Genomic DNA, 20393 nt, shown 5'->3' with positions numbered 1-20393 from the left:
GCCTCCAGTTGAGCTGTAGTCGCGGGGAATGGCATTGTGACTGCGGCCAGACATAGGGATGCCACGTGTGTAGGGGCGGAATCTCTTATTTAGGTGGCCATCTGAGCTCTGGACATTGAGGCCACTCTTCAGAGGCCCAGGCCTAAAAGGGAAATGAAAGGGAAAAACACAGATGTGCTACTGAAAGGCAACATCATTGTTTTAAGGCTTTATCCCATGGTCACAAAATCATTCTAATGTAATGAAAAAGGATAATGTTGTTAATTTTACTGTTAATTCAGCTAAACCTGTCTCACAAAGTCAGAAAGGGAAAGCTAAGTATTTAAAAATTTAAATGTGTCATTCTACTTATGTGTAGTCTAGGAAACGCACAGAAATGTATAGTGACAGAATGGGGATCAAGGGATGCCTGGCAACAGAGGTAGGGTGAGAGGGAGGTTTTAAGGCTTCATCAAGGGGCACGGGGAAACTTCAGGCAGGAATGATGATGTTCGTTATCTTGACTGTGCTGATGGTTTCATGGGTGTGAAATTAGACAAAATAGTTATTGTGGCAAGTTCCTCAAAATGTTCCTCTCTGATTTCAAAGAGGAAAATGTATAGGACAATAATTCTGATAAGGATACGTATCAAAATTTATCAGAATGTACACTTTAAAGAGTCACAGTATTGAGAGGGGCGGAAGATGGCGGCGTGAGTAGAGCAGCGGAAATCTCCTCCCAAAACAACATATATCTATGAAAATATAACAAAGACAACCCTTCCTAGAATAAAGACCAGAGGACACAGGACAATATCCAGACCACATCCACACCTGAGAGAACCCAGCACCTCGCGAAGGGGGAGAGGAGGGCCACAAACCAACAAGAAAGGAAGTCCTTCCAGCCGTCACTCGTCCCAGTTCTGCAGACTATTCCTATCACCATGAAAAGGCAAAGCTACAGGCAGACAAAGATCACAGAGACAACACCAGAGAAGGAGACAGACCGAACCAGTCTCCCTGAAAAAGAATTCAAAATAAGAATCATAAACATGCTGACAGAGATGCAGAGAAATACGCAAGAGAAATGGGATGAAGTCTGGAAGGAGATCACAGATGCCAGAAAGGAGATCGCAGAAATGAAACAAACTCTGGAAGGGTTTATAAGCAGAATGGATAGAATGCAAGAGGCCATTGATGGAATTGAAATCAGAGAACAGGAACGCATGGAAGCTGACATAGAGAGAGACAAAAGGATCTCCAGGAATGAAACAATATTAAGAGAACTGTGTGACCAATCCAAAAGGAACAATATCCGTATTATAGGGGTCCCAGAAGAAGAAGAGAGAGGAAAAGAGATGGAAAGTATCTTAGAAGAAATAATTGCTGAAAACTTCCCCACACTGGGGGATTAAGTAATCGAACAGACCACGGAAATACACAGAACCCCCAACAGAAAGGATCCAAGAAGGGCAACACCAAGACACATAATAATTAAAATGGCAAAGATCAAGGACAAGGAAAGAGTGTTAAAGGCAGCTAGAGAGAAAAAGGTCACCTATAAAGGGAAACCCATCAGGCTAACGTCAGATTTCTCAACAGAAACCCTACAGGCCAGAAGAGAATGGCATGATATATTTAATACAATGAAACAGAAGGGCCTTGAACCAAGGATACTGTATCCAGCACGACTATCATTCAAATATGACGGTGGGATTAAACAATTCCCAGACAAACAAAAGCTGAGGGAATTTGCTTTCCACAAACCACCTCTACAGAACATCTTACAGGGACTGCTCTAGATGGGAGCACTCCTAGAAAGAGCACAGCACAAAACACCCAACATATGAAGAATCGAGGAGGAGGAACAAGAAGGGAGGGAAGAAAAGAATCTCCAGACAGTGTATATAACAGCTCAATAAGCTAGCTAAGTTAGGCAGTAAGATACTAAAGAGGCTAACCTTGAACCTTTGGTAACCACGAATTTAAAGCCTGCAATGGCAATAAGTACATATCTTTCAATAGTCACCCTAAATGTTAATGGGTTGAATGCACCAATCAAAAGACACAGAGTAACAGAATGGATAAAAAAGCAAGACCCATCTATATGCTGCTTACAAGAAACTCACCTCAAACCCAAAGACATGTACAGACTAAAAGTCAAGGGATGGAAAAACATATTTCAAGCAAACAACAGTGAGAAGAAAGCAGGGGTTGCAGTACTAATATCAGACAAAATAGACTTCAAAACAAAGAAAGTAACAAGAGATAAAGAAGGACACTACATAATGATAAAGGGCTCAGTCAAACAAGAGGATATAACCATTCTAAATATATATGCACCCAACACAGGAGCACCAGCATATGTGAAACAAATACTAACAGAACTAAAGGGAGATATAGACTGCAATGCATTCATTCTAGGAGACTTCAACACACCACTCACCCCAAAGGATAGATCCACTGGGCAGAAAATAAGTAAGGACACGGAAGCACTGAACAACACAGTAGAGCAGATGGACCTAATAGACATCTATAGAACTCTACATCCAAAAGCAGCGGGATATACATTCTTCTCAAGTGCACATGGAACATTCTCCAGAATAGACCACATACTAGGCCACAAAAAGAGCCTCAGAAAATTCCAAAAGATTGAAATCCTACCAACCAACTTTTCAGACCACAAAGGCATAAAACTAGAAATAAACTGTACAAAGAAAGCAAAGAGGCTCACAAACACATGGAGGCTTAACAACACGCTCCTAAATAATCAATGGATCAATGACCAAATGAAAATGGAGATCCAGCAATATATGGAAACAAATGACAACAACAACACTAAGCCCCAACTTCTGTGGGACACAGCAAAAGCAGTCTTCAGAGGAAAGTATATAGCAATCCAAGCATATTTAAAAAAGGAAGAGCAATCCCAAATGAATGGTCTAATGTCACAATTATTGAAATTGGAAAAAGAAGAACAGATGAGGCCTAAGGTCAGCAGAAGGAGGGACATAATAAAGATCAGAGAAGAAATAAATAAAATTGAGAAGAATAAAACAATAGCAAAAATCAATGAAACCAAGAGCTGGTTCTTCGAGAAAATAAACAAAATAGATAAGCCTCTAGCCAGACTTATTAAGAAGAAAAGAGAGTCAACACAAATCAACAGTATCAGAAACGAGAAAGGAAAAATCACGACGGACCCCACAGAAATACAAAGAATTATTGGAGACTACTATGAAAACCTATATGCTAACAAGCTGGGAAACCTAGGAGAAATGGACAACTTCCTAGAAAAATATAACCTTCTAAGATTGACCCAGGAAGAAACAGAAAATCTAAACAGACCAATTACCAGCAACAAAATTGAAGCGGTAATCCAAAAACTACCAAAGAACAAAACCCCCGGGCCAGATGGATTTACCTCGGAATTTTATCAGACATACAGGGAAGACATAATACCCATTCTCCTTAAAGTTTTCCAAAAAATAGAGGAGGAGGGGATACTCCCAAACTCATTCTATGAAGCTAACATCACCCTAATACCAAAACCAGGCAAAGACCCCACCAAAAAAGAAAACTACAGACCAATATCCCTGATGAACGTAGATGCAAAAATACTCAACAAAATATTAGCAAACCGAATTCAAAAATACATCAAAAGGATCATACACCATGACCAAGTGGGATTCATCCCAGGGATGCAAGGATGGTACAACATTCGAAAGTCCATCAACATCATCCACCACATCAACAAAAAGAAAGACAAAAACCACATGATCATCTCCATAGATGCTGAAAAAGCATTTGACAAAGTTCAACATCCATTCATGTTAAAAACTCTCAGCAAAATGGGAATAGAGGGCAAGTACCTCAACATAATAAAGGCCATCTATGATAAACCCACAGCCAACATTATATTGAACAGCGAGAAGCTGAAAGCATTTCCGCTGAGATCGGGAACTAGACAGGGATGCCCACTCTCTCCACTGTTATTTAACATAGTACTGGAGGTCCTAGCCACGGCAATCAGACAAAATAAAGAAATACAAGGAATCCAGATTGGTAAAGAAGAAGTTAAACTGTCACTATTTGCAGATGACATGATACTGTACATAAAAAACCCTAAAGACTCCACCCCAAAACTACTAGAACTGATATCGGAATACAGCAAAGTTGCAGGATACAAAATCAACACACAGAAATCTGTGGCTTTCCTATATACTAACAATGAACCAACAGAAAGAGAAATCAGGAAAACAACTCCATTCACAATTGCATCAAAAAAAATAAAATACCTAGGAATAAACCTAACCAAAGAAGTGAAAGACTTATACTCTGAAAACTACAAGTCACTCTTAAGAGAAATTAAAGGAGACACTAACAGATGGAAACTCATCCCATGCTCGTGGCTAGGAAGAATTAATATCGTCAAAATGGCCATCCTGCCCAAAGCAATATACAGATTTGATGCAATCCCTATGAAACTACCAGCAACATTCTTCAATGAACTGGAACAAATAATTCAAAAATTCATATGGAAACACCAAAGACCCCGAATAGCGAAAGCAATCCTGAGAAAGAAGAATAAAGTAGGGGGGATCTCACTCCCCAACTTCAAGCTCTACTATAAAGCCATAGTAATCAAGACAATTTGGTACTGGCACAAGAGCAGAGCCACAGACCAATGGAACAGACTAGAGAATCCAGACATTAGCCCAGACATATATGGTCAATTAATATTTGATAAAGGAGCCATGGACATACAATGGCGAAATGACAGTCTCTTCAACAGGTGGTGCTGGCAAAACTGGACAGCTACATGTAGGAGAATGAAACTGGACCATTGTCTAACCCCATATACAAAAGTAAACTCAAAATGGATCAAAGACCTGAATGTAAGCCATGAAACCATTAAACTCTTGGAAGAAAACATAGGCGAAAACCTCTTAGACATAAACATGAGTGACCTCTTCTTGAACATATCTCCCCGGGCAAGGAAAACAACAGCAAAAATGAGTAAGTGGGACTATATTAAGCTGAAAAGCTTCTGTACAGCAAAAGACACCATCAATAGAACAAGAAGGATCCCTACAGCATGGGAGAATATATTTGAAAATGACACATCCGATAAAGGCTTGACGTCCAGAATATATAAAGAGGTCACACGCCTCAACAAACAAAAAACAAATAACCCAATTAAAAAATGGGCAGAGGAACTGAACAGACAGTTCTCCAAAAAAGAAATACAGATGGCCAACAGACACATGAAAAGATGCTCCACATCGCTAATTATCAGAGAAATGCAAATTAAAACTACAGTGAGGTATCACCTCACACCAGTAAGGATGGCTGCCATCCAAAAGACAAACAACAACAAATGTTAGCGAGGCTGTGGAGAAAGGGGAACCCTCCTACACTGCTGGTGGGAATGTAAGTTAGTTCAACCATTGTGGAAAGCAGTATGGAGGTATATCAAAATGCTCAAAACAGACTTACCATTTGACCCAGGAATTCCACTCCTAGGAATTTACCCTAAGAATGCAGCAATCAAGTTTGAGAAAGACAGATGCACCCCTATGTTTATTGCAGCACTATTTACAATAGCCAAGAATTGGAAGCAACCTAAATGTCCATCAATAGATGAATGGATAAAGAAGATGTGGTACATATACACAATGGAATACTACTCAGCCATAAGAAAAGGGCAAATCCAATCATTTGCAGCAACATGGATGGAGCTGGAGGGTATTATGCTCAGTGAAACAAGCCAAGCGGAGAAAGAGAAATACCAAATGATTTCACTTATCTGTGGAATATAAGAACAAAGGAAAAACTGAAGGAACAAAACAGCAGCAGAATCACAGAACTCAAGAATGGACTAACAGGTACCAAAGGGAAAGGGACTGGGGAGGATGGGTGGGTAGGGAGGGATAAGGGGGGGAGAAGTAGGGGGGGTATTAAGATTAACATGCATGGGGGGGTAGGAGAAAAGGGAGGGCTGTACAACACAGAGAAGGCAAGTAGTGATTCTACAACATTTTGCTATGCTGATGGACAGTGACTGTAAAGGGGTTTATAGGGGAGACCTGGTATAGGGGAGAGCCTAGTAAACATAATATTCGTCATGTAAGTGTAGATTAGTGATACCAAAAACAAAGCAAAAAAAAAAAAAAGGGCAGTTCCTGTGTGGTAACCTCCAACGAGTTCTACACAAGGGTATAAAGGGCATATAAAAGTGTAGGCAAAGGGTCTGTTTGTGTTTATACAGAGGATCAAAGCCTAATTGGGCTACCCCGAAAATGAACTAAGATACGATATGAAAAAGAACTTCCAACATCTGCACTCTCTGGAAGACTCATGCCAGAAGATGATCATCAAAAAACCCCAACAAAGATCCACGCACTGCTACAGCTGTAGATGCACTCATCCCACCAGTTCCTGGACTTGCCATGGGAATGAGGAAGGAGATATCTAAGCTGACCTGTGCATACAGTAAAACAACAAATTTGACTGGATCTATACTGTTGGAACTCAACCAAGAATTTGGAGAAGTGCAAATTGTAGCACTCCAAAGTCTTACAACTACAGACTATTTACTGTTAAAAGAACATATGGCATGTGAACAGTCCCCAGGAATGGGTTGTTTTAATTTGTCTGATTTCTCTCAGACTGTTCAAGTTCAGTTGGACAATATCCACCATATCATAGATAAGTTTTCACAAATGCCTAAGGTGCCTAACTGGTTTTCTTGGTTTCACTGGAGATGGCTGGTAATTACAGATATGCTTTGGTTATGTAACTATACTCCTATTATGTTAATGTGTGTGCGCAATTTAAGTAGTAGCTTAAAACCTATATATGCTGAAGTTACTCTACAAGAAGATATGTCAAAGAAATAATCAATCTTCCCATGTTTTCTTCCGCCTGCTACTTCTATAGCTTTTCTTCTTCCTTCCTAATTACAACCCTTAAATAGAATTCGTGCCTCATATCAAATTTACCGACTATCATAATTCTTCCAAGTGGTAAAGATACCTCAAGACAAATGCTGGGCATAGAAGCCACAGGGCATAAATATGCAAAGAATTAAAAAGCTAACCTTTTCAAACAATAAGGCTTCCCTCTCACTTACGAACTTCACATTTCCCTGTATGGCCCCGGAAGATGACTGGTTAGCCAGAGACGGGTAAGATTCCTCAAGGGAGGAACAACCTAAGACAGGCACAGTCGCAGGGGGGCCATCAGGTGAGAAATTGGGGATCAACAGAGGTGAGGCTTAGAACCTCACCCCCCCCCGTTCTGAGAGAAATCTTCTGCATACGTGGATGTTTTATTGCCCTGGTCTAGCTTGGATTAACACATAGTCTACAGGCACACACCTGATCATCTACATGTGCTCTCTTACAACACTAAACTATGTTTTCTACCTTTATCTTGTATCTACCTACCACTTCAGCATTTTATTAAAAATAATAATAATAAAGAGAGAAATGTGGTATCCACATATAAATCAAGTATAAAAACCAAATGAGTATTCATATTTGAACTGACTGTTTAGAGTTCATAATGCATGAGCAAAACCGAAAGTTTCTGTGATGACTGCCCTTGTACTGTTCACTATGTAACTTATTCATTATGTAAGAATTTGTTCTACATGTAAAAACTTGTTTGTTATGCCTCAGAAGATTGGAGACTGACGAAAATTAGGCTTGGGGTGGATTAATGATTGTGCATTGAGCATTGACTCCCCTATACAGAATTTTATTGTCTTTAACAACCATTTGATCAATAAATATGAGAGATGCCCTCACAAAAAAAAAAAAAAAAAAGGACAGACTTCCAATGGTAAAATAAATAAGTAACCGGGATGTAATGTATAGCATAAGGAATATAGTCAATATATTGTAACAGCTTGGTAGGGTGATAGCTGGAACCTAGAATTATGTATACAAATGTTTTACCACTGTGTTGTACACTTGAAACTAATGTAATGTAATACTGTGCGTCAACTACCCTTCAATAAAAAATAATTATTTAAAAAAAAAAAAAAAAAAAAGAATAAATCTCACAGAACAGGGTAACATACCAAAGCCATGGCTCGGCAGGACCCAGGCCCTTCCCCCACCCCAGCTCTCAGGCAGGAGGAAGAGAAATGGAGCAGGGAGGGAGTGGAGGCCTGGGACTGCTGAACACCTAACTCTGGAGATCTGCTCGGGGAGCACAAACCTACATTTCATGGTGTTTTCATGGTGCTCTCGTGATTAGGGGGTTGGAAAGCTAAGACAGGCAGAATTTCTGGAGACACTGAGACTCCAGCCACTTGTGGAAAGCAGGGATCCATATCTGGCAGCTCTGAGACAAAAGAAAGGTGCGCAGTCTGAGAGACTTCCTAACAGCAAGAGGGCTTCTAAAGGGTCAAGGATGACACAGAGCTTACTGCTCAGGAGAAAGGACAGGTAGGCAAAATTTTCCAGCAGGTTGGGAACTTTCACGATCTTCAGGAACTCCAGCTCCCTGGCTGGCTGCACAGCTCCAAGAACGCCCTCCGAGATAAGCAGCCTACTGCGCCTTTCTCCCGGCCAGACCCACCTGGCTCCCAAACCGACAAACCGTACCCTGGCATTAGGCCGACCAGAGGGAAGCCCTGTCTACAGCAACTACAAATGCAAAACATAGAGGCTTATACCTGTGTGCTTGGCCCACTGCTTCTGGCAGAGGAGACAGGCACAGCAGCCAGGAAGCGGGAAACAGCACTTTCCTCCCTCCAGGCATCAATACCACTCCCCTACAACCCCCGACATTGCTTCAGGGGCTGAGCAGCTACAGAGAGTACAGCTTCTGAGCACTAGAGGGCGCAAAATACAAATGTGAAACGCCAAAGGAACCTGAAAATTATGAACATGAATACAACCCCTGAGAATGATTAAAATGAAATCAACCTCATGAATCTGCCTGACAGGGATTTCAAAATAAAAATCATTAACATGCTCATGGAGGTACAGAAAAATATCCAAGACCTCAGGGAGGAATTCTGGTTGGAGATCCAATCATTATGGAACACAGTATAAGACATGAAACATACAATGCAAAGTTTTAAGAGCACATTAGATATGGTGGAGGAGACGATAAATGAAATAGAAATTAGAGGAGAGGAATACAAAGAAACTCAGGCACAGAGAGAAAACAGGATCTCTAAGAATAAAAGAATATTGAGAGAACTGGGTGACCAATCCAAATGGAATAATATTTGTATTACAGGGGTTCCAGAAGAAAAACAGAGAGAAAAGGGGATAGAAAGTGTCTTTGAGGAGGTAATTGCTGAAAAATTCCCCAATGTGGGGAAGGAGATAGACTCTCAGGCCATGGAGGTGCACAGATCCCCCAAAACAAGGGACCCAGGAAACACAACAACAAGACATATAATAATTAAAATGGCAAAGATCAACGGTAAAGACAGAGTCTTAAAAGCAGCCAAAGAGAGAAAAAAGATCACATACAAAGGAAAGCCCATCAGGCTATCATCAGACTTCTCAACAGAAACCTTACTGGCCAGAAGGGAGCGGCATGATGTATTTAATGCAATGAAGCAGAAGGGCCTGGAACCAAGAATACTCTACCTGGCAAGATTATCATTTAAATTTGAAGGAGGGATTAAACAATTTCCAGATAGGCAAAAGCAGAGAGAATTTACCTGCCATAAACCATCTCTACAGTGTATTTTGGAGGGACTGCTATAGATGGAAGTATTCCTATGGCTAAATAGCTGTCAACAGAGTAAAGAAAATAAAACCAGAGTAAATAAAACCACAGTAAAGAAAGTAGGCCAATTAATTACTAAGCTGATGCAAAATCAGTTCAACTACCCCCAAAGACGGTCAACAGATAGACAAAGAGTACAGAATACGATACCTAATATATAAAGAATGGAGGAGGAAGAAAAAGGAGGAAAAAAAGAACCTTTAGATTGTGTTTGTAATAGCATTCTAAGTGAGTTAAGTTAGACTTTTAAATAGTAAGGAAGTTACCCTTGAACCTTTGGTAACCACAAATCTAAAGCCTACAATGGCAGTAAGTACATACCTCTTGATAATCACCCTAAATGTAAGTGGTCAGAATGCACCAATCAAAAGACAGAGAGTCACTGAATGGATAAAGATACAGGACTTGTCTATATGCTGCCTACAAGAGACTCACTTCAAACCCAAAGACATACACAGATTAAAAGTGAAGGGATGGGAAAAGATATTTCATGCAGCTAATAGGGAGAAAAAAGCAGGAGTTGCAGTACTTGTATCAGACAAAATAGACTTCAAAACAAAGAAAGTAACAAGAGACAAAGAAGGACATTACGTATGATAAAGGGGTCAGTCCAACAAGAGCATATAACCATCATAAATACCTATGCACCAAACACAAGAGTACCTACATATGTGAAACAAATACTAACAGAATTAAAGGGGGAAATAGAATGCAATACAATCACTTTAGGAGACTTCAACACACCACTCACTCCAAAGGACAGAGCAACCAGACAGAAAATAAGACACAGAGGCAGTTAAAAACACATCAGAACAGATGGACCTAACACACATCTACAGAACATCCCATCCAAAAGCAGCAGAATACACATTCTTCTTAAATGCGCATGGAACATTTTCAAGAATAGATCATATAGTAGGCCACAAAAAGACGCTCAGTAAATTCAAAGAGATTGAAATTGTACCAAACAGCTTCTCAGACCACAAAGGTATGAAACTAGAAATAAATTACACAAAGAAAACAAAAAAGCCCACAAACACATGAAGGCTTAACAGCATGCTCCTAAATAATGAATGGATCGATGACCAAATAAAAACAGAGATCAAGCAATAAGTGGAGACAAACAACAACAATAACTCAACACTGCAAAATCTGTGGGACACAGTGAAGACTGTGCTAAGAGGGAAGGATATTGCAATACAGGCTTACCTCAGGAAAGAAGAACAATCCCATATGAACAGTCTAAACTCACAATTAATGCAACTAGAAAAAGAAGAAATGAGGCCCAAAGTCAGTAGAAGGAGGGACATAATAAAGATTAGAGCAGAAATAAATAAAATCGAGAAGAATAAAACAATAGAAAGAATCAATGAAAGCAGCAGCTGGTTCTTCAAAAAAATTAACAAAATAGATAAACCCCTCACCAGACTTATCAAGAAAAAAAGAGAGTCTACACACATAAACAGAATCAGAAATAGGAACCGAAAATCACTACAGACACCACAGAAATAGAAAGAATTATTAGAGAATACTATGAAAAATTATATGCTAACAAACTGGATAACCTAGGAGAAATGGACAACTTTCTAGAAAAATACAATCTTCCAAGGCTGACCCAGGAAGAAATAGAAAATCTGAACAGACCAAGTACCAGCAACAAAATCCAACTAGCAATCAAAAAACTACCTAAGAACAAAATCCCTGGACCAGATGGATTCACTGCTGAATTTTATCAAACATTTAGTGAAGACCTAATACCTATCATCCTTAAAGTTTTCCAAAAAAGGAGAAGAGGAGAGGGAATGCTTCCAAACTCATTCTATGAGGCCAACAACACTAATACCAAAACCAAGCAAAGACATCACACACACAAAAAATATTGGAGACCAATAACCCTGATGAACATACATGCAAAAATGCTCAACAAAATACTACCAAATCAAATTCAAAAATACATCAAAAAGATCATCCTTCATGATCAAGTAGGACTTACTCCAGGAATGCAAGGATGGGACATTTGAAAATCCATCAACATCACCCACCACATCAACAAAAAGAAGGACCAAAACCACATGATCATTTCCATAAATGCAGAAAAAGCATTCAACAAAATTCACATTCATTCATGATAAAAACTCTCAACAAAATGGGTATAGAGGGCAACTACCTCAACATAATAAAGGCCATATATGACAAACCCACAGCCAACATGACACTTAACAACAAGAAGCCGCAAGCTTTTCATTTGAGATTGTGAACAAGGCAAGCACTTCCACTCTCCCCACTTTTACTCAGCATAGTTCCGGAGGTCCTAGCAATGGCAATCTGACAACATAAAGAAATAAAAAGCATCCAGATTGATAGGGAAGAAGTTAAACTGTCACTGTTTGCAGATGACATGATATTGTACGTAGAAAACCCGAAAGAATCCACCCAAAAACTACTAGAATAACTGAATTCAGCAAAGTTGCAAGATACAAAATTAATAAACAGAAATCTGTTGCATTCCTATATACTAATGATGAACTTGCAGAAAGACAAATCAAGAAAATAATTCCATTCACAATTACATCAAAAAAATACCTAGGAATAATCCTAACCAAGGAAGTGAAAGACCTATACCCTGAAAACTACAAGACACTCATAAGTGTAATTAAAGAAGATGTCAATAAATGGAAATGCGTCCCATGCTCATGCATAGGAAGAATTAATATTGTCAAAATGGCCATCATGCCTAAAGCAATCTACAGATTCAATGCAATCCCGACCAAAATACCAATGGCATTTTTCAGTGAACTAAAGCAAACAGTTATAAAATTCATATGGAACCACAAAAGACCCCAAATAGCGAAAGCAATCCTAAGAAGGAAGAATAAAGCTGGGGGGATTATGCTCCCCGACATCAAGCTCTACTACAAACCCACAGTTATTAAGACAATTTGGTACTGGCACAAGAAGAAACTCATAGATCAATCGAACAGAATAGAGAGTCCAGATATAAACCCAAACATATATGGTCAATTAATATATGATAAAGGAGCCATGGACATACAATGGGGAAATGGCAGCCTCTTCAACAGCTGGTGTTGGCAAAACTGGACAGCTACATGTAAGAGAATAAAACTGGATTATTGTCTAACCCCATACACAAAAGTAAATTCAAAATGGATCAAAGACCTGAATGTAAGTCATGGAACCACAAAACTCTGAGAAGAAAACATAGCCAAAATATCTTGAATGTAAACATGAGCAACTTTTTCCTGAATGTATCTCCTTGGGCAAGGGAAACAAAAGCAAAAATGAACAAATGGGACTACATCAAACTAAAAAGCTTCCATACAGCAAAGGACACCATCAGTAGAACAAAAAGACATTCTATAGTGTGGGAGAATATATTCATAAATGACATGTTTGACAAGGGGTTAACATCGAAAATATATAAAGAACTCACATGCCTCAACACCCAAAAAGAAAACAACCGATTAAAAAATGGGCAGAAGATCTGAACAGACACTTCTCCAAAGAAGAAATTCAGATGGCCAACAGGCATATGAGAAGATGCTCCACACTGCTAATTATCAGGGAAATGAGAAAACACCTCACACCAGTTAGGATGGCCAACATCAAAAAGACAAGGAACAACAAATGCTGGTGAAGATGCAGGGAAAGGGGAACCCTCCTACACTACTGGTGGGAATTTAAATCAGTTCAACCATTGTGGAAAGCAATATGGAGGTTCCTCAAAAAATTAAAAATAGAAATACCATTTGACCCAGGAATTCCACTCCTAGGAATTTACCCAAAGAAACCAAGTTTTCAGATTCAAAAAGACATATGCACCCCTATGTTTATTGCAGCACTATTTATGATAGTTAAGATATGGAAGCAACCTAAGTGTCCATCAGTAGATGAATGGATAAAGATGTGGTACATATACACAATGGAATACTGTTCAGCCATAAGAAGAAAACAAATCCTACCATTTGCAACACCATGGATGGAGGTAGAGGGTATTATGCTCAGTGAAATAAGCCAGGCAGAGAAAGACAAGTAACAAATGATTTCCCTCCTTTGTGGAGAATAACAATGAAGCAAAACAAAGGAGGAACAAAACAGCAGCAGACTCACAGACTCCAAAAAGGGACTAGCGGTTACCAAAGGGGAGGGGTAGGGGAGGGATGCGAGAGGGTGGGTGCGGAGGGAGGGAGAAGGGGATTGAGGGGTACTAGGATTAGTACACGGTGTGGTTGGGGCATCACGGGGAAGACAGTGTAGCACAGTGAAGACAAGTAGTGACTCTGGTATCTTAATTTTTAATTAACTTTTTATTAAGGTATTATTGATATACACTCTTCTGAAGGTTTCACATGAAAAAACAATGTGATTACTACATTTAGCCATATTATCAAGTCCCACCCATACATACCCCAATGCGGTCACTGTCCATCAGTGCAGCAAGATGCCACACTATGGCAGTGACTTAAGGTAACCCAGTGGTGTCTATCTCGTGGTGTTCAGCGCCTCCGTGATCCCCTCCCCTTGAATGTGGCAGAACTTCTGACCTGCTTCTAACCAACAGAATATGGGAAAGGTGACAGGATATATGGAATTATGTGTACATGATTACATTATAAGACTGAAGCACACCACATCTTGCTGGAGTTTCCATTTCCCTAGCTAGTTTGAGCCTTGAAATTAGCTATGTTGCTGAGTCCCGTGTGACCAAGAACTGTGGGCAGCTCTAGGAGCTGAAGGCAGTCTCCAGCCAATAGCCAAGAAGAAACAGCAGCCATCAGCCCGCAGCTGCCAGGAACTGAATTCTTCCAACAACCTGAGTGCACTCAGAAGCGGATCCTTCCCCAGTCAAGCCCCAAATGACACAGTGACTACAGCCTAGTGAGACCCTAAGCAGAGGAGCCAGAGCAGCTGAGCCCAGACTCCTCACCCACTGGAACTGTCATATAATAAACGTGTGTTGGCTTAAGCCACTAAGTTTGTGGGAATATTGTTAGGCAGCAATAGATAATAAATCAGACATATGAAATCATTTGGAAGAAAATATACTGAAATGATGATAGTGGATACATGTGGGTATTGGGATTAGGGGTATCTTCCTAAGGAGGATATAGCCTCCAATATGCTTATAATACTTACATAACAACAGACAGTTTTAAAGGAGACACCAGGAGAAAAACTACTTGCCACATCGAAACCGCCCACACACCCAGGGTACTGGGGTATCCGCTGCACAGAAGCCACAGAGACTAAACCTCCAGTGCAGCTTTACCTGCAGGAGAGTGAGTGTCCTCCTCAAACACCTTCTCCATCTCAGCCAGGTGCAGCTGGGCAAACAGCTGGGACTCTTCTTGAAGTCAGACTTCTGGCTAAGAATGACGGATGGTGTCCGGGAGCTAAGAACCTCCTTGCACTCCTGGGATCCACCTGTAGGGACATCTAGAACAAATATGACTACAAGAACCAGGGACTGAGAGGGTTGGTTTCCTGTACTGAACATTTTAAAGCACATCTTACTAAAAGAGAGACTCTTTGGGGAAGGTCAGAGCATGGTGTATTATAGAGTGTTGCTTACCGATGCAAACACCTAAGTCTTTATCACTTTTAGACCTAGAAAGACGAAGGAAGATCTAAACTGCTTCTCCTTCCTTTGGAGAGTTAACTACTCTTCCCCTTTAACAGACGTCACAACTGAGGCTCAGCCAGGTTAGTGGACACAGCTGAAGTCCCACCTCACACTTAAAAGGACTCTAATTTATAAGGTGCTTCAGTTCAGTAACTATATTTTTTCAGATCTCCAGTGCTCAGAATTCAAGACCCCAAAGAATCCAGCTTCATCTTCCCAGCCAGGTTGATTTCATCCTGACCAGCCCAGATTCCCCTGCGTCAGATCTGATCATCTGTGCACACCCCAAAGCTCACGCAGACCCCACCACCACCCCCGTCAGGGGCTCTCTGCTGCCTCCTCCTGCTCACCGCCCCACGTCCCCCATGTAGCCTTCCCACCCCTCCAGCCCTCAGCAATGTCTCCACAGCCCCGACACCTGACTTAGCACAATGCTTTAAGTCGCTAAAAGCTCAGCTCTTCAAAGGCTGCCTCCCCCAAAAGACTCCAGGGGTGGACGACGGGATAACCACTGAGTGTTGCTCACTCTTCCACCCCAACTCCACCGAAGGAGAAAATGTGCTCAGCTTCCCAGGAACTGTCATTCATTCCCTCATGGTCTATACACACTTGCTGAGCACCAGGCACTGTGGACACAGGGGGGAACAGAGCGGGGACCTGCCTTCACGGAGCCCAACAGATGAGCTAATTAATGGTCTCATCATCCATGTGCGCCCCTGGCTTAGAAATCTCAGCACCATCTGTTTCTCTTCCCTCCTCCCCCTACGCATTCCTACTGCCGCTCCTATTGATTCTGCGATCCATCTCTCATGTCTAAAACCTCCTCTCCCAAATCCCTGCCCTACTCCAAACCCTGCCCTGTTGCTGGGACAAGCATAATGACCTCCCCTAACCGGGACAAGAGTTTGGCCTTCCCTTCCATCCACCTCCCAACTCTGGCACCAGCCCTCTTTCTGAAAGGCAAATCTGATTACCCTGGCTCTGACGCATTCCAGGTGATCCCTGCACCCCACCTCCTGAGCTAGGCATGCAAAGCCCTTTGCTGCACAGCCCTGACATGTCTTTCTAGTTGCAATGCACACACCATGGCCCATGGACAACAGCTGCTCCCCATCATCCTGGACACAGCAAACATTCCACTTTACTCACGTTGTTCCCCCTAATACAGACCATCTGCCGCAGAGGTGAACTCCTACCCATTCTTCAAAGTCTGGCTCATATGGCACCTCCTTCAAGGAGCTTTTCCATTAAGTTTCAGGTGAGAGTCCTCACTATCACCTCCATGCTCCCAAACTCTTTGTTTCTCTTTGCCACACTTGTGCATGTCTGTCAATATGTGTAGACAGCAAGATGTGATGGGAAACCCATGCTGCTCAGTCCCAGAGCTCTGGGTTAGAATTCTGCCTGCCTCTCAACTTCGTAACTACTTTATCTTGAGCATATCACATCACTTCTCTGAGCCACTAGTTTGCTCATCTGCAAAACAAAATCCACAGTACCCACCTTGCAGGGTTGTGGTGAGCCCTAGATGACACCCGAACACAGGTGAAGCCCCAGCAAACTGGAGTTGCACCATAAATGATAGCTCCTGGGAAGCTCCCAGCCTCAGAGAGAACTATCTGAAGGCAATGGCATGTTTATCTTAATTTAATCCTAATTTAATTTTACTAATCATCTCTATATTCGGCAGCCCCAAGCATGTCATAGACACTAGATACTTAATTGACTTGATGGTAATTTGAACAGCCCACCCCACCATTATCACAACTTGACTGGATAAATTAAGTATAGTCCATGTGGAGACTGCAAATTGGTAGCCTCAGACTCATTGCATTTGGCCAATGCAGTGTTTTAAAAGGAAAAACCAGCCTGCTGCATGGCACACTTAAGTTACCTACATGGTCTTGTAAACATGGCAATATGCAACCCCTGGCACAGAGACTGAGAGCCAATAGACTTCTATGCTGATGAGCGATTGGGTAGCTCTAGAATGTTTCCTCCCGTCATCAACTCAGACAATTTTCTTACCTTTTGAGGTTGAGGGCTATCTTTCAACTCCTCGGAAGACACTGGTTTTGACCTAGAATAGGGAATCATAGTTGTTTTAACTCCAGTTTTGTAACGATCATGTGGGAGGCTTACCTAGCCAGGTCACAATGGGGTGGTAAAGAAGTCAGGTCAAGGTGGGGGTGGGGAGTGCCGCCACATACCCATGGACACCCAGAATGCATTTGATGAGCATCCGCTTTCCCCGGGGGCTTCACCAGCAGGGGGCTTTTTCCAACCTTACACCTATGAGACTCCTTTCCCCTGATGGAGTGAAGGTGTCCTCCTGAAGCCCTGGGGCTTCTCCAGTTACTATACTCCCGGCTTAATGCCAGAGGCTTCCTAAAAGACCACAGGTTTTAAAGAATTAGAAGCAGCTTCGAGGCCATGTGTAGTCCAACTATATTCAGATTAGGAAAACAAGGTCCCGGGGCAGGCACGTATCCAAAGGTTTTAAACACATGCTCTACGATGGGGCAGGACAGTATAAACACCCTCACCTGCCCTCCAATACCCCTGGAGACAGGAGTGCTTTGGGAGAGCTGGCAGAACCCTGCTCACAGCAGCGGGAGAGGTCCATGTGCAGAGCTCTGCTCTAGGAAGGGCATGCTCCTGGGACAGTGGCACCTCCATATGAGATGGAAGACAGGATCTGGTTAGTATTATCGGACTGTCCATCCACCTCCTCAGCGAGTCCCACCAGCAAGCATGGAGAGGGCACTCTAGGATGGCAGGGGACGGCCAGGAAAGAGTCAAGCCCAGACACGCTCAGGACACAGAGAGAATGAGCCAGCTGGGCGTGACACAGAGCTCCCGGCAGTGGGGGAAGGCCTAGTGAAAGAGAAGAGGGAAAAGAGAAGTGGAAGCAGAATGTAGAATCTTATCTTTCACCAGGGAGTCTGAGCAGGCTGAAGGGCATCATGAAATTCCTCAGTGCAAGATGCAGAGAGGAGGAGGAGGAGCGCTGACGAGGGCCAAGGGCCTCCAATATAGCAGTGCCCCGGCGGAGCTCCGGTGCGAGGACCAAAGGAGAGAGCGGGGCCAGAGGAAAGGAGATTCGGGAGCAAGAACCAGGGCAACCCAGGGAAATGCAGGAAACATTCCCAGAGAAGGGAGCAGAGAGGGAAAGTGGCCTGACGCCTGTGATGCAGGGCTGTCCAATTAGAAACAAAGCGCAAATACCTGGAAATATGGGGACTGAAACTTGAGGATTGGCTACAGTTTAGGGGATAGAAGAGGAGGAGGTACATACAAGACAGTGAGTCACTGAGGAGGGCTGGGTGTGTCCGGGTGGGCCCCGATGGTAAGAAGAGGGCCACTAAGGTCAGCAGTTAAAGACCACCACTGAAAGAAGCTGAAATGAATGCGTAAGTCCATCTCTGTTAATATGTGCACGTGTATGTTGGCACATGCATAGAAAGAGAGCTTGGAAAAATATACTCCAAATGTAATGGAAGTTATCTTTGGCAGGTAAGATTATGGAAGGTGCTTCTTCAGTCTAAATCATGCATTTCTCTATTTTTCATTCAAAAAAGATTCATGGCATTCGTTAGGTTTTATATTTCAGTGGAATGGGTAGAGTGGTGGGTAGTGACGTAAACTGCTCATCTATGAAGACCATCTATGAAGACTAGAAGAATCATTGCGATAGCATTGTTCATAGAGGCAAAAATAAATGGCTATCAGAATAGGAACGGCTGAATTAATACACCTGCACTCAAACATCACCAAAGCACTCAAGGAGAGGAATCTGACTCCAGCAACTAGGAGGGATTTCCATGAAGTACTAATAACTAAGGAAAGATACAGCAAAGGGTACACAGAACGATGCCAGTTTTGACAGAAGTGACAGGTACGTGTTTATACATATAAGAACACGTGTGTATGTATATACACACACAATTGCAAATAGGACTACCTTTAATAATTATGGGCTGAGGGCAAGAGAACAAATATAGGTCCACATCAGTAAGTCTGGTTATTTTAAATGTTTATAAATCTAGTTAATATACTACTACATAAAATTCATTCTATTCTCTATAAACATGAGCAGCTTTTTTCCTGAGCACATCTTCTCAGGCAAGGGAAACAAAAGCAAAAATGAACAAATGGGACTGCATCAAACTAAAATATTTCTGTACGGCAAAGGACACCATCAGTAGAACAATAAGGCATCCTAGTGTGGGAGAATATATCTGTAAACGCCTTATCCCATAAGGGCTTAACATCCAAAATATATGAAGAGCTCACACACCTCAACACCCAAAAAACAAATAACCCGATTAAAAAATGGGCGGAGCAGGGCATCAATCTGCAAAGAAGTAAAAAGCTAACCTTTTCAAAGAATATTGCTTCTCTCTCACTTACCAACTTTACAGTTCCCTGTATGGCCCCGGAAGACGGCTGGTTAGCCAGAGACGGGTAAGATTCCTCAAGGGAGGAACAACCTAAGACAGGCACAGTCGCAGGGGGGTCATCAGGTGAGAAATTGGGGATCAACAGAGGTGAGGCTTCGAACCTCACCCCCCGTTTTGAGAGAAATCTTCTGCATCTCTGGATGTTCTGTTGCATTTGTCCAGCTTGGATTAATACTTAGTCTATAGGCACAGACCTGACCATCTACATTTGCCCTCTTACAGCACAAAATTATATTTTCCACCTTTATCTTGCATCTACCTACCACTTCAGCATTTTATTTAAAAAAAATAAGGGAGAAATGTGGGATTCACATATAAATCAAGTATAAAAATCAAATGAATAATCATATCTGACTTGTTTATAGTACATAATGCGTGATCAAAACCGAACGTTTCTGTGAGATGACTGCCCTTGCACTGTTCACCGTGTAAGAACTTATTCACTATGTAAGAACTTGTTCACCATGTAAGAACTTGTTCTTTATGCTTCAGAAGATTGGAGACTGTTGAGAATTAGGCTTGGGGTTGATTAATGATTGTGCATTGAG

The 20393-nt window shown here is 41.8% G+C and overlaps 1 protein-coding gene across 4 annotated transcripts in view; it reads right to left on the bottom strand.

Moving 5' to 3' along the window:
• Positions 1 to 20393, bottom strand: part of LOC130678885 (uncharacterized) — a 132227-nt gene that overhangs the window by 100909 nt on the left and 10925 nt on the right. Inside the window, exons 2-4 of one of the 4 annotated variants that reach the window (XM_057502889.1) lie at positions 17411 to 17462; positions 15029 to 15172; positions 8213 to 8334 (exon numbers count right to left, since the gene is read on the bottom strand). In XM_057502889.1, coding sequence (XP_057358872.1) covers positions 8260 to 8334; positions 15029 to 15172; positions 17411 to 17462 — 271 coding nt within the window. In that variant the 3' untranslated portion in view covers positions 8213 to 8259. Of the gene's footprint in view, positions 1 to 8212; positions 8335 to 8459; positions 8828 to 10980; positions 11005 to 14141; positions 14310 to 15028; positions 15173 to 17410; positions 17463 to 20393 lie in introns of those variants that run through there. The other 3 variants (XM_057502890.1, XM_057502892.1, XM_057502891.1) reach the window with 3 other exon arrangements.

This window comes from Manis pentadactyla, chromosome 5 (genome assembly GCF_030020395.1).
Source record: "Manis pentadactyla isolate mManPen7 chromosome 5, mManPen7.hap1, whole genome shotgun sequence".
Taxonomy (NCBI): Eukaryota; Metazoa; Chordata; class Mammalia; order Pholidota; family Manidae; genus Manis; species Manis pentadactyla.
Note: the sequence above shows the minus strand (reverse complement) of the source record. Positions and strands in the feature narration are given on the sequence as shown.